The sequence below is a fragment of the Pituophis catenifer genome, unplaced genomic scaffold, assembly GCF_029215685.1.
Source record: "Pituophis catenifer annectens isolate HBS135680 unplaced genomic scaffold, rPitCat1.0.hap2 SCAF_2, whole genome shotgun sequence".
In the NCBI taxonomy this organism is placed as follows: domain Eukaryota; kingdom Metazoa; phylum Chordata; class Lepidosauria; order Squamata; family Colubridae; genus Pituophis; species Pituophis catenifer.
Window position 1 is genome coordinate 176426782 of NW_027256882.1, and position 13033 is coordinate 176439814.

General features: G+C 41.2%; 1 protein-coding gene across 1 annotated transcript in view; it reads right to left on the reverse strand.

Annotated features, from left to right (window-relative positions):
- The window catches only part of ARHGAP4 (Rho GTPase activating protein 4), a 46766-nt gene that overhangs the window by 15433 nt on the left and 18300 nt on the right, over positions 1-13033 (reverse strand). Inside the window, exons 3-12 of the mRNA XM_070935189.1 lie at positions 10575-10737; positions 8542-8604; positions 7204-7395; positions 4774-4902; positions 3318-3539; positions 3123-3224; positions 2658-2852; positions 1749-1833; positions 609-636; positions 325-412 (exon numbers count right to left, since the gene is read on the reverse strand). Coding sequence (XP_070791290.1) covers positions 325-412; positions 609-636; positions 1749-1833; positions 2658-2852; positions 3123-3224; positions 3318-3539; positions 4774-4902; positions 7204-7395; positions 8542-8604; positions 10575-10737 — 1267 coding nt within the window. The remainder of the gene's footprint in view (positions 1-324; positions 413-608; positions 637-1748; positions 1834-2657; positions 2853-3122; positions 3225-3317; positions 3540-4773; positions 4903-7203; positions 7396-8541; positions 8605-10574; positions 10738-13033) is intronic.

Sequence of the window (13033 nt, forward strand, 5' to 3'; positions counted from 1 at the left end):
CAGTCCATCACACAAGCAGCCCAAATACCCTTCCATGCCACTTAGGGTGGCAGGCCTCCCCACCCACCGAGTCAGGCTACCGTTTCCCACCGCCAGTCCTGTACCTGCTTCCGTGCCTGCAGCCTCCGCCTCCTTGGGCAGCAGGGACAGGAGAGACAGAGTGAGCAGACATGTTACAAGCAAAGGGAGCAGCAAAAGCCATTGGGGAGAGCCAGAGGCAAAAGCTGGGCCAGAACAACGCAGAGTATTCACACTAGGCAAAAGGCAAGAAAGCAAGACTAGGAGCTGGGCAGGAGGGGAGCAGCTGAGGGCAGCAGCCGGTACCTCCAAGAAGGCCTGTAGGTCACCCTCGAAGAGCTGGTGATGACAGCGCGAGGGAGGGCGGGACCGCCGGATGCGCTGGGACTGTGGCCTGGAACCAACATTTTTGTGGTGTGGGGAGGAAGGCAGATGTCAGAGGGTGTCCCCCCCCCCAAACTGGAACGGTATCCTCCCCAGGGTTCTGCTTGGATTCTCCACTGCAGAGTAGGCCTGAGGAATTCTTACAAGGGAACCACCACCACCAACTGAATCTGCAATTTTCATTAATCCCAGGATTCCTTTTTTACCTGGCTAATTCTCTATCCACCGCAGCACCTGGGAAAGCAAGAAGAAAGAACAAAAGGAGACAAAGAAGTTTAATTTGGAGTCTTAGTGGCTTTATTCACGCTTCTGATTTAGAGTAAAATCAGAGCACTTGTTGCTTGTTCAAGATCAGCTTGTTGCTTCTACAATAAGAATCTCATTGGAATGAACTCACTGATACAGATTGCTTTCTCACTGGGGCCACACTTAGCAAGAATCTGGTTTTGGTCAGAAACCAGAGTTGCAGAAATTGACAGCAAAGCCAATCAATCATCTTGTGAAATTTATTTCCCTGCTTTCCAAGAAGGGTCAACTGGCAGTCCCTTATCCTTTATTTATTTATTTTTAATTGCTTTTAAAATAATGCCAAAAAGGGGTGGGGGGAGGAGTACATAGATGTTTTTTTAGAAAATGTAAAAAATACAACAAAGCGAAAAAGAAAAAAAAATATCATTTTAATAGTGAATTCTATATAACTTAATTTACTGTAGATATTAATATATATTTTGAATACATTAATATAATTGTCCGCTCTTATCCTACTCACCAAACCAATTTCATCTCTCTCAAAATATATATATCAGGTTTTTAAAATAATAGCTTCAATAAAGCACAGAACTAATATTTGGAAAGCCATAAAGGAGAGAATCACAGATTTTTTCACTCAAAGAGCTATCAGCATTCAGGATTCAAAACTTACACTGTGTGTCTGTGTGTATGAGTGTGTGTGTGTGTGTGTGTGTGTGTGTGTGTGTGTGTGTGTGTGTGTGTGTTTGTTACAGAAGGGAATGCAACTCCCCAATGGACTGCTGTCTCTTCCCTTAAGTGAAAACTATTAAACAATTCTCATCACCTTTTCCACAAGGGAACCTTGGGATCAGAAATTCTCTGAAAAGAGTACCAAGGCAAACTTTTTCAGCAACCCGTAATTTTGAGAGTATTCTGGGAGAAAGCATGAGAAAGTGATTTATTCTTTTAGATATTATCAGGTGTTTCTCAAGTTCTTAGAAGCTGGATGGACAGATGGGTGGGTGAGTGGGTGGATGGATGGACAAACATAATAAATACCAATAATAGGCTTCTAATTAAAGAGTACAGATACTGTCTATTACTTCACACCTCACCTTTCTCTATCGCTTCCTTCATCTGGTCATGCTTTGCTTGCAGTTTTGTTTGAATGCTTCGTCCAGAGAGATATTCTTTGAATTTCTGTGCAAGAGATAGCATGAAATATGTTATCAAAGAAAGCAGCAGGTGACTGGGCTGAGTGGGACAAGTTATTCTATATAATGACCAAATCCAAGATGTCTTTCTGAAGCTTTCAACAAACTGGAACCATACCAGGAAGACTGAATGGGACAGAACTTATCTTTCATCCTTCACAAATATTTAGTGTCTTGTTGCATCTAGCCAGCTATTAAGAATTCCAGAAAGTGGCCCAGTCACTTTTCTAGATTACTTCGATAATTGGAAAGAGCTAAATCATCCATTTCAAAACTAGAAGCATTCTACCATTGAACAAAAGAGTCAGGAACTGGTTTTCTCTCAAATCAATCTTCTATCACTTTATTTTTTTACTCCTGGTCTCTATAGTACCTAATCAGGTCAGAGATTCTCATTCTACAGCAGATTCATATTTTGTGTTTCTCCACTTTGGGAGACAAAATCCAAAGCCACCTTTTTTTGTCTATGTTTCTAAAATGGGGCTGAAGGAAGGGTCTCTGGCAATAGGTCTTGCTCAGAACATCTCTGAAGATGCCAGACAGATGCTGAAGCAGGGATTAGTTCAGGGTAACATTCTATCAGTGATTTCATAGAGAAATCACCGTAAAGCAGATGCCTATCAATAGCAAAAGTGACCTCATGCTGTCTTTTATTTGAAGGGTGAATTATCATAAACAAGTTCTAGTGAAATCTAGATTAATTAAAATAAAAATAACTATTTAAATGTATTAGGTTATGGTGTCCTCGTCTTTATGACCGCATATTAAGGGTGCATCAAGTTTAATTCTTTTAGGTATCTAGGATTCTACCATGATATAGAAGCTTTCTGTATCCTGCTGGTTGGCCCGGCGTTTTGCCAATGCCTGCTTCCCACCAGCATCAGAACCTGTGGACTTGAGTGACTCTGTAGACTGACAGCCTTGAAAGGCATCAAGTGCTTCTGGCTCCTCTGCTGTCAAAAGATCTATCAGACTTTGCAGGGTGGCTTTCAGAGTCTTGTTGACCTGTGAAAGAAAATAGAAATTTCTATACCAAGAAAGGTCTTCCTAAGAGCCCAGCTACGTTCTGATGAATCCCAGGAATTCTACTCTAGCACTAAAGGAATGAGAAAGGCATCTGCAGAACAGTCAGTAGCAAGAAGAAGTGCTAGAATTTTCCCCACCCCGGCACTTCTCCTTCGCAGTTCCCAAAATTAACGAAACTGATTTTTGAAATTGAAATTAATTCCTGCCCATCCCCCCCTCAATTGCACCTCACTCTCTATTGGTACCTACTTCATCTGTCTCCAGGGTGATGGAATTGAGGCGGGACTGGATGTGCTGGAAACGGGAAACTAGTTCATTTCTCAGTGGACCCTCAGCCCGGACTTCAGATACCTGAAGGTAGAAAAATTACAGAAAAGAAATAATAAGGGCCAGCCGGAGCAGAAAGCAAAAAAATGTAGAACAAGAAGCCAGGAATCCTCTCACCTCATCACCTTCATGAGGCTGGTAGTCAAAGGACAGAGGAGGGCAATAGGCTGCAGGGTTGGCCTCCATCATCCTGGACTTATCTCCCAATGGATCTAAAGCATCAACCGCCCCTTCAATGGCACACAGGCCCTGTTGCCAAGATGCTTGGGCCCGTGACTCTGCAGCTAGGTAGGTCCTCAGTACTTTGCCCAGCGACAGGTGGAAGCCAAGGTCAAAACACTGGAATCATATGATAAAGATATATTTGGTTATCAGATGAGCCTAATGGTTATTAGATTCCATGGTTGACCAATCCCCACTATCTTTTCCAATGTATGCACAATGACACAACAAGCACAACTTTTTGTTGTTGGTGCATCTTTTCTATGACATGCAAATGACCATCTGCTATAAATGCAGGTCAAATTATGAAATTGGAAAGAGTGTAGAAATAAAGTCATGATAAAGAGTGCAGTAGATTCTGCAAGAAAGGAAAGAGATTCTGCAGGATTTGGAATTTTGTGATTGTAAGATTAGAAATTTATAATATTTCATGGTTTAGGACCACAGGAAAAAAGACAGCCAAGTAGAATGCCCTTAAAGCTTCATATCAGAAATGTACATTTCAATTAGGAAAATTATATCCTAGTGCAGCAAACAGCTACGGAAAAGTCCAACTCTTTATTGTCACCTAACAGTCATCTAAAATTTTATAACCGAGATATGGTAACCCTATTTCAGTTGGTTAGCAGAAATTATTCCAGTATCTTTTTCAAGCTTCCATTTTCATCGGTGAGGGCTAAACTTATATCATTTTTAAATGGAGAATGCCCCCATTAAAATAGCTGTTAAAATATGGCAGGCACTGCCTTTTCAAAAAAAAACAAAAAACAACCATTCAAGAGTTACAGGAAACTAGCTAACTTCTCTATATGGTATCTTTTAAAACAGTGATCCCCAACCTTTCTGGTTCTGCAAACTGGCGGCAGCAGTGGCGATGGGCGGAAGAGGGGATGGTTTCAGGTGTGTGTGTTGCTTGCACAAAAGCAGCTGCACATGCAGGCTCGCCTGCCACTTGCGCACCCTGGTTTCCAATGGGCTGCAGCCCAGCATCGAGCTGCAGACCAGGGGTTGGGGATTTTAAAAGGTACCCATGTCCCACAGTCTTGATCCAGTTTTAATACTGATGCGTACTCTCTCCTTTTCCCAAAATTTTTTTGGAACTATAGTTCTGTGAAGAGCGTGCATGAAACCTATGAGCAATTTCAACATTCCCACCATACAGGTCGCAGGATAGCTTAGACAAGCCACGAAGTTACACTGGAAGACCAGTATACATTTGACATATACATGGACTCGTGCCCTTACATAAACAGTGACAAAAGAAATCCATATAGGCAACCAAAGCCTTGGCAGTTGATATTTTAGTGCTAACCCCTATGTTGCTTATGGGCATGGAGAGTAATTGACTCACATCTAGCAGGTCGGCAACATCGCGTACATAGTAGTTGCTCATGGCAGAGTTAGCGGTATGTAGATTCAACAAGTAATCATTCCGAGCCTTGGCACATTTCAGCTTGCTTTCCAGGAATTTAGACTGTCTCTGAAGATCAAGAAATCGTTAAGTTAAAATTCCAGACTGTCCTTCCTTCTTCCCTCCACTTCCCTCCGCTTAGTACTTTTGTAAACATCTTTTTTTCCTGATAAATAATGGCAACAATTGCTCATAAAGGGAACAACCTCCTTCGTAGCCTGATTCCAGCAGATGTTGTATGATAAATCACTGAGAAAGAAGAAGATCATCTCTGAAATCATTGAAGAAAATCGCCAAAGGGGCTGTGCAGCAACTTTATTCGATAGGCAGCTGGGGAGTGACAGCTAACTATTTCTTCCTTCCCATTAATCCCCTTGATGATATATTTTTCTCCTAGCATTCTACTTTCCCATAACTTTTGCATAACAAGAAAAATCTGGTGGGTTCAGAATGAAGTTCTATTGCAGAGAATCTTCCCTGACCACTTTTAAACTGATGGATATATTTGAAATATTGAGGATACACTGGAGGCACCGTAATTGTCATTTAGTAAGGAGATTGCATAAAATGATTGAAAAAATGTGGGCAGAGTGGTGTTCATAAGTATGATGCTGGGGTTCCAGATCTACTATATATAGTTCATACTGTTTGACTTACAACTACAGTGGAGGCCAAAATTTTGACTGCAAGGCATTATGATAATAAGTCAAGACACCACATAACTAGACTCGATTTTATGATTGTTTTATGACCATAATAGAAACACTACAATCGTTAAGCAAATCTAACATATCCAATGAGTGGTTTTTTGCCATTTTCTGCTGGTTTCATATGACTGCAGGATGCCGCAGCCAGCTGTAAATACAAGGCGGATGCCAAATGCCTGAAATGCAGTCCCATGATCACAGAAAGGAGTGTGTGGCAGTTGTAACTTCAAGGTTACAACTTTCATAGGTCGCTTTTTTGAAATCTATCATAACTTCAAATGGTTGTTAAGCAACCGGTTGTAAGTTGAGGAATACCTATCCTATTTCCTGTGATACAGGACTCCTCTGTGAGTAGGAACAGTGCAAACACCGTGTCTGCCTTGCACTACCCCAACAATTCCATTGTTTCCATTGTTAAAATGGCATGTTTTGAGACGTAAAAAAAATCAGACCAAGATAAATCACTACAGAATTTTTTTCTACATATAACATTTAAGCTGTACAATTCAATTGAAAAACAAACTGAAATATTTTAGGGGGAAATAACAATAAAAAACATACAATAGAACTCAGGAACTAAAAGCAGTAAGTGCTATCTAAATGGATTCAAGGAATATAATCTAGGCCAATCTGTCATTAACTCAAGAATGAAAGCTACAAAGATGCAGTGTAAACTTCATTTAGATGCAAGACCTTAAGACTGATATATTCTCCATGACTACAAAGAAGACGAATCTTTAGGACTTTCTTCCAGATTTCTAAGGGGCATAAAGGGAATTCTGGCAAACTCAATAGGCTGGTATCTGTGTGAGCTCAGTTTGCACTGACATTCTAAAATGATTAATGGATTTATGTGAATGTTGGAACAACAGTGTGTTTTGCAGAGGAGACTTGTAACCTATGCTAGTGTTCCTTAAAGACAATTGCTATCGGTTTTATTGTTTAGAAACAGCCTTTTCAGATGGAACCAACCTGCCTCCACCAAGGTCACAAAAGTTTCACATCAGCCCACCAGCAGCAGAAAAAAGAACCAAAAGAAAAGGAAGTGGTTTGTGGTCTGAACTTACTGGCTCAAATAATTGCAAGGTAATAAATGGTCATAGATTTTGGTTGGCCTCAATTGCCAGCCAATCTGTGATCTCTCAAAACTTTCCTCTTTGTGGGGAAATTCTCTGGTGCATCTTTGAAAAGGAACCTCTGGTCATTTCTTGCTCCCTACCCCTGCTTCAAATCTGAAGCTGGAATGAAAAGCTCCATGAGTTGCCTCTTCCAAAGAACAATACACTGAAGATCCCTCTTCCCCAAACTTCTCCAGTGGGAAGGGAAGATTCGGATTTATGGGCTGCACTCATATTTCTGCATTTCTCACCCAAAATACTGAGCCACAAAGACACCGAATGTGTTCATAAAACACACTAACCCACAAAAAAACCTAAGAGTTAATACACACAAATTTATGTTATGCAAATGACTTTTGTCCTGATCCAGTTAAGCATGCTGTGTGAACAGGTTGATAGCCCCCCAGCTTTAAACCAAACCTATTTACTCCAATATAAGTCCTAGTATATTCAGTGAACAGTACTAGCATCTTTATCAAAAGACCCAGGCACGTTTTGATCTATGATCAACATTTCCAACACTCCCACCCCCATCTTCTAGCTACCTTTTCCAGGAGGCGCTCCACCTTCCGAAGTGAAGTGCGACGAGGGGTTTTGTCAAGTCCAGCCCCACCAGGGGATCCACTAGGATCTGAATGTTTTCCGCCACTGCGCTTCTCCTCTTGCCGTTCAGCCTCACGCAGCTTCGCCTCAGCATTCAGGCAATCAATGCGGTATGTCTGGTATGACTTCATAGCCTACGAATAGACAGGAGCTGATCAGCTAGAACTTGCCAAACTTTGTTCTTAATCATTAGAGAAATAAATAAGTGGAATTTTAGCCAACAATAAAATGTGGCTACAAAAAAGGCAAAGGTGGTTTTAGATTACCTCTTCAGAAATATACTTTTCAAATCATGAGAAGAAACTGTTCAGCTCTACTGAATTCTGCTTTCGTTTGACCCCATTTCAAGTGCTATATTCATTTTGGGGCACCACAAATAAAGAGGATTCATAAAAATTGAAACTGGCTCAAAGAAAGCCAATCAAGGTGATTGGGGACTAGAAACTAAGCATTGGAAAGAAAGATTTAAGGAGGTTCGGTGTTTTAGTCTCCAGAAAAAACAAGGGAGGGTGGATATACAGCACTCTTTAAATATATGAAGATATGCCACAAAGGAGGCCAGGCTTGTACTTTCTCATTCCAGAAAACAGAATATGAAATTATGGGCTTAAATTTCAAGAAAACTGATTTTCCAACTAAATTATCAGAAAATCCTTACTGAGCAACATCAGTTGCCTAGAGAGATGGTGGTGTTCAAGCCATCTCTTGGGAATACATCGAGTATTTCTGCTCCGAGCAAAGCGTTGGGCTTGATGGCCCCTTCCATCCTAAATGCATAGTCTGAGAAAAGGGGGATCTCAGTCTTAGAATAAACACTGCTACTACTGCTGCAAAATTACTGAATCATTATATTATTGCCATTTGCCCTATCCTGTTAGAGCAAGGGTGTCAAACCCGATTTCATTGAGGGCTGCATGAGGGTTGTGTTTGACCTCGGTGGGGCTGGGAGGGACATGACCAGAGTGGGCATGGCCAGTTCAACATCACTTGTGTCGGGGGCACCTGTCGAGGTCTGAGTACTCTGCCAGCAAAAAGGGGCTCGCGAGCTGTTTTTGGCTGCGACAGCCTCCTGCAACCCTTTGCCAGCAAAAACGGAGCTCCGTTTTTGCTGGCAGAGGCACCAGGTGGGCTAGTCCTTTGCTGCTTCCAGGGTGGCCCAGCGGGCCAGCTCTAAGCACCCTGCAGGCCAGATCTGGCCCCCGGGTCTTGAGTTTGACCCCCGTGTTAGAGACCAAATGAGATGACAATTGCAGGATAGGGACCCTTTCTTCCCCACTTACCATCTGCAACTCTGAAATTGCCTTCAGGAGCTCATCCTGCATCTGCTGTTCCATCTCTTTGCTCTGACCAGGGAGGAAAAAGTAGGAAAGATTAAGATAGGGCATCCTGGGCTGCACATAGTCTACTCAACTATAGGGAAAAACAGAGACATTGTTATTGCAGCAGGCTGAGAATCTCAGTTTTGATTTTTAAGAAAACAAATATTTAATCCCTATTGTTATGGAAATATAGTTGCAATCCAGCAAGCAATGCTTGAGAATAATCATAATCATGGCAGTGATTAACAAGGATTTCCAGTGACCAAAGGATAGGACTTCAAATGCTCAGGCAGTTCTTGGCTTCCCTCCAATGACACAAAGGATTTGCATAAGCAGCCTACACATGCTTTAAAAAAAAACATAAAGGCCAGCCAATTCAGACTCTCACTGCATAAAACTACAGACTATCCTAGCAAGAAATGATTGAATACAAGCGAATTCAGATGTAATAGGAAAACACTATTTCCTTTTTTCTGATGGTGCATGTCTAACCTCAAAAAAGTAAGGTCTTAAAAAATAATTTACCACACACACACACACACAAAAAAAAAAAACCCTTTGTTTTGCATGCTCCCTATGCTCAGAGAACTGTGATTTGTTGACAACAGAAAGTAAAATGTCCAATGTCCTCCTTACAGTTCTTTAAGTCAATTTTTGACTCCTGGTGACTGCCTGCACAAGTCCCTGCAGTTTTCTTGGCAAGATTTTGGAAGCGGTTTGCCATTGCCTACTTCTTAGGTCTGAGAGAGAGAAACTGGCCCAAAGTCACTAAGCTGGCTTTGAACCTCAGGTGGGAGTGGAATTCACAGTCTCCCGGTTTCTAAATTAATGCCTTAACCACTACATCAAACTGTTCTCACTTTTCATAGCACCTGTATCTGTAAAATAGAATTCTAGTATCTCTTGCATAAAGCATTTGTAACCTCCAGGATAAATTGCTGAATATAATGTGTAGGGTCACACAAATTGGTTTCCTGGCCTGATTTACCTGGCAGGGCTAACGCCTTCTTAACAATCCCACTGGATCAACCAGATAGCAATACCTGATTCCTGTAAGAGGACAGATTATCTGATGGGTTTGTCTCTTACATTTGATGGGAGCATTTGGGCCTGGCCACTCAATTTTCTTCTCTTTGAGAGTTCTTAATTATAATGTTCTCATATAGGGAGGCAAATGCTTGGCTTAAGACAGCAAGTGTGGAAGTACTTTTTAAATGGCAAATGTTCATTTACTGAATATGGTTGTCCTTCTCGGCTTCTTTGCCTGTAGTTAAGACTTAAATAATCAAGAATTGTGAGACACTGACAAAGGAAAGACTTGCAGACTGCTGAATTTGTGAGCACATTGTTTTCCGATCAGGATCTAGAAGGTAGTTTAGTATAAGAGCTCCAAATAAAAACTTGGAAATTATTGTGCATGACTTTGAAACTTTGGTGAGCAAGATACCAAACTCAGAGGGAATGACAAATAGAATGGGGCTGCACACAGAGATCACAAGGAGATACTGAACAGAAATAGAACACTGAGGTCAGAGTAAATATTTGAGCCCATTCTTCATAGTGGCATGCCTCTCATATACAACACCCATCACGTTTGGTGCTGGTACTTCACAACCATGTTCCAGGTCACCAAGCACTGCTCTGCCAGGTAAGGAACTGGATCTGAGAAAACATTTCCCATGATTACTTAACAGTCACAGAAACATTAGTCAACTTCTGAACTGATCAGGAGAAGGCTAGGGAAAATATTCTGACACAGATGCTTAGAGAGTCATAAAAACTCTTCTTTTTGTCCATTTTCCCTTTTCAATCAGGAATAATAACTGGCTGTTGGCAAAGGGTGATTCCAGCAAGAGCAAGGCCAAGGGACAGTATAGGTTACAAAGAAGAGGCCTTTGTTCAAGCCTAGGACTCTGTACAAAGTCTAACTTTGATAGACATATCAAGGTGACCTGAGGATGGAATCCACCTTGATCTCACTCCAAAGCACTTACTTTCCGGGCCAATCGCCCCACATCCTCGCTGATGTGCACCAACCGAAGCACCAAATGCCCTGTGTAGATTTCACTCAGTGCTCCATGATCCCGGCTTGCCTGCCGTGTCTGATTGAGGATTGTATACCAGCAATTCAAAGGTGAAGGGAGATTCTGGTCCTTCCTGCATGTAAAGAGGGAAGCCCTTTAATCTTTGACTGCAGGAACAACGCACTTAGTGTCTACATCCTTAGCTTTTATCATCTTTTATCTCTCTTCCTTATTTGCGGCATATTGGTTCTATTGTTCTCCACCATTTAACCAAGGATGTAATGAGTACCTGAAACTGGTCTTGGCCAAGTCTGGTAATGTGCTGGATGAAGGCCAACTATCTAAAATTAACAATCACCACCCACAAGGTGGAAAAGCTGTCAGGAAATAGCTGAGCTCTGGAATTGTGATTAGCCTGTTCTAAATCAGTTTGTACTACCTCTGAAAGAGGAGGTCTGCAGGGTGGGGGAGATCCAAAGCTGCCTCTCTCCATGGTTGTAACAGTGGCAAGGAGTTTGTTTGCACAACCACATTTAGTGTGCCAACTGTGACCATTCCTAAGCCATTTGGACCTGACAACAATGATCACCACCCCGTTATAGCCTAAAATGACTGCTATGTTGTGTTTCACCCATTTACACCACAGATACCTTAAGAAGAAAGTACTGCATACACAAAAAAATCAAACACGGCTGATAATTGTTACTAAACATAGTAACAAAATTTAGGCATTTTTCACTTTTCCTGCTGCTCAACTTCTATGTTCAAATCAATTAGCAGAACTCTGCATCTACATGTTTTTTTTCCTCACAAGGAGGAGAGCTCTATTCATGTGCTGACATTGCACTGGTACATCAAACCAAGTATTGCTGGTGAGGTAACCTAGTCATTTTTCCCCCTTCTATTCAATTGTGTCTGATTCTTGGAGACTTCCTGGACCAGTCCCTGCAGTTTTCTTAGCAAGATTTTTCAGAAGTGGTTTGCCATTGCCTGCTTTCTAGAGATGACAGAAAGTGACTGGCCCAAGGTCACCCAGCTGGCTTTTATGCCTAAGGCAGGAATATAACTCAAGGTCTTTCTATTTCTTTCCTGGTGGCTTAACGACTAGACCAAACTGGCTTTCAACCTAGTTATAACATAAAGCCTTTATATCCTCCAGGATAAATTGTTGAATATAATATAGGGTCACTCAAATTTAGTTGCAGACGATGTCATCAACCACCCTGATATATTCAGACTTAACCCCCACCATCAGACCTTCCATCAGCAACCCACATTTCCTTCACCTGCCATCCCATCAGTTGTTTTCTCCACTGCTGGCCACCTCCAGAAATATTTTTAAAAAAATAAAATAAGCAAAATCTGGCTTTCCTTAACAATATCAAATTTGCTTTTAAGAAAAGGTGTCTCTTGGATATGATTGATACATTCTGCTTAATTTCTCAGAGGAGATCACCACCCATGAGAACCAAGCAGGGTGAAATAAGCCCCTGGAGTTTTCTCGGTAAGATTTTGGAAATGGTCATTGCCTTCTTCTTCACAGGGTTAGCAGAGAGGGACTGACTCTGTGTCACTCACCTGGCTTTCTTGCCTAAGATAGGCAAATGAATACAGATTGATATTGAATACTCTGGACCTTTTCATTTGGAAATCCTTCTTATATATTATGATATTCCAATCAATTATACCATAATTATGTTAAAGTATTAATCAATGTTTTATTCTATATTTGTACTGCACTTAGTTACAAGCACAGGGCTCACTCATGTCAAACATCACATCTGCTTCAAACTGTTCTCCTGACTATTACCCTTCAAATATCCAGGGATATTTTTTTTTGTAGGGTTTTTTTAATCAATCATTGTTTTCATATGCTGTTACATAAAATATATGTCGATGTTGTTGTACTTTCAATTTTCTTTATGAAATATTCCTAACAGGAGGGTCCACATTACCTGATAGAAAAAAATCAACCCCAGGTGTTTTCTATCAGTAGTATGACACCGATTCCCAGGTTATGAAACATGCTCCACTAAAACTGAACTGCGGTATTGACTGAAGAAATGGGTAAAAGGTCAAAGGGATTATGAGGAGGGAGTGCATCTCATATCTCTAGCTCTCCCAAGAGATTGGAAGGCTAGGAAAGATTAATCAGTTTTCTAACAAAAAGGAGAAGGGGCGGGGATGAGGCATGATAGCATGAACCTAAGCACACTGAAAGGAAACTGGGCTAATAAGAAACATTCCAACAACAGTTACCTCCAAATGTGGGATTACTGGTTATCAACTCATGAACTTTCTACTTCTTCCTGTACAGTTGCTTGCGGTAATGTCTCTTAGATATATTAAGATATATATAATCACCACTGCGCTGACTTACACACAAAATGGACACCAGTAAAGACCTTGTAGGAAAGCTCCAAGGGTTA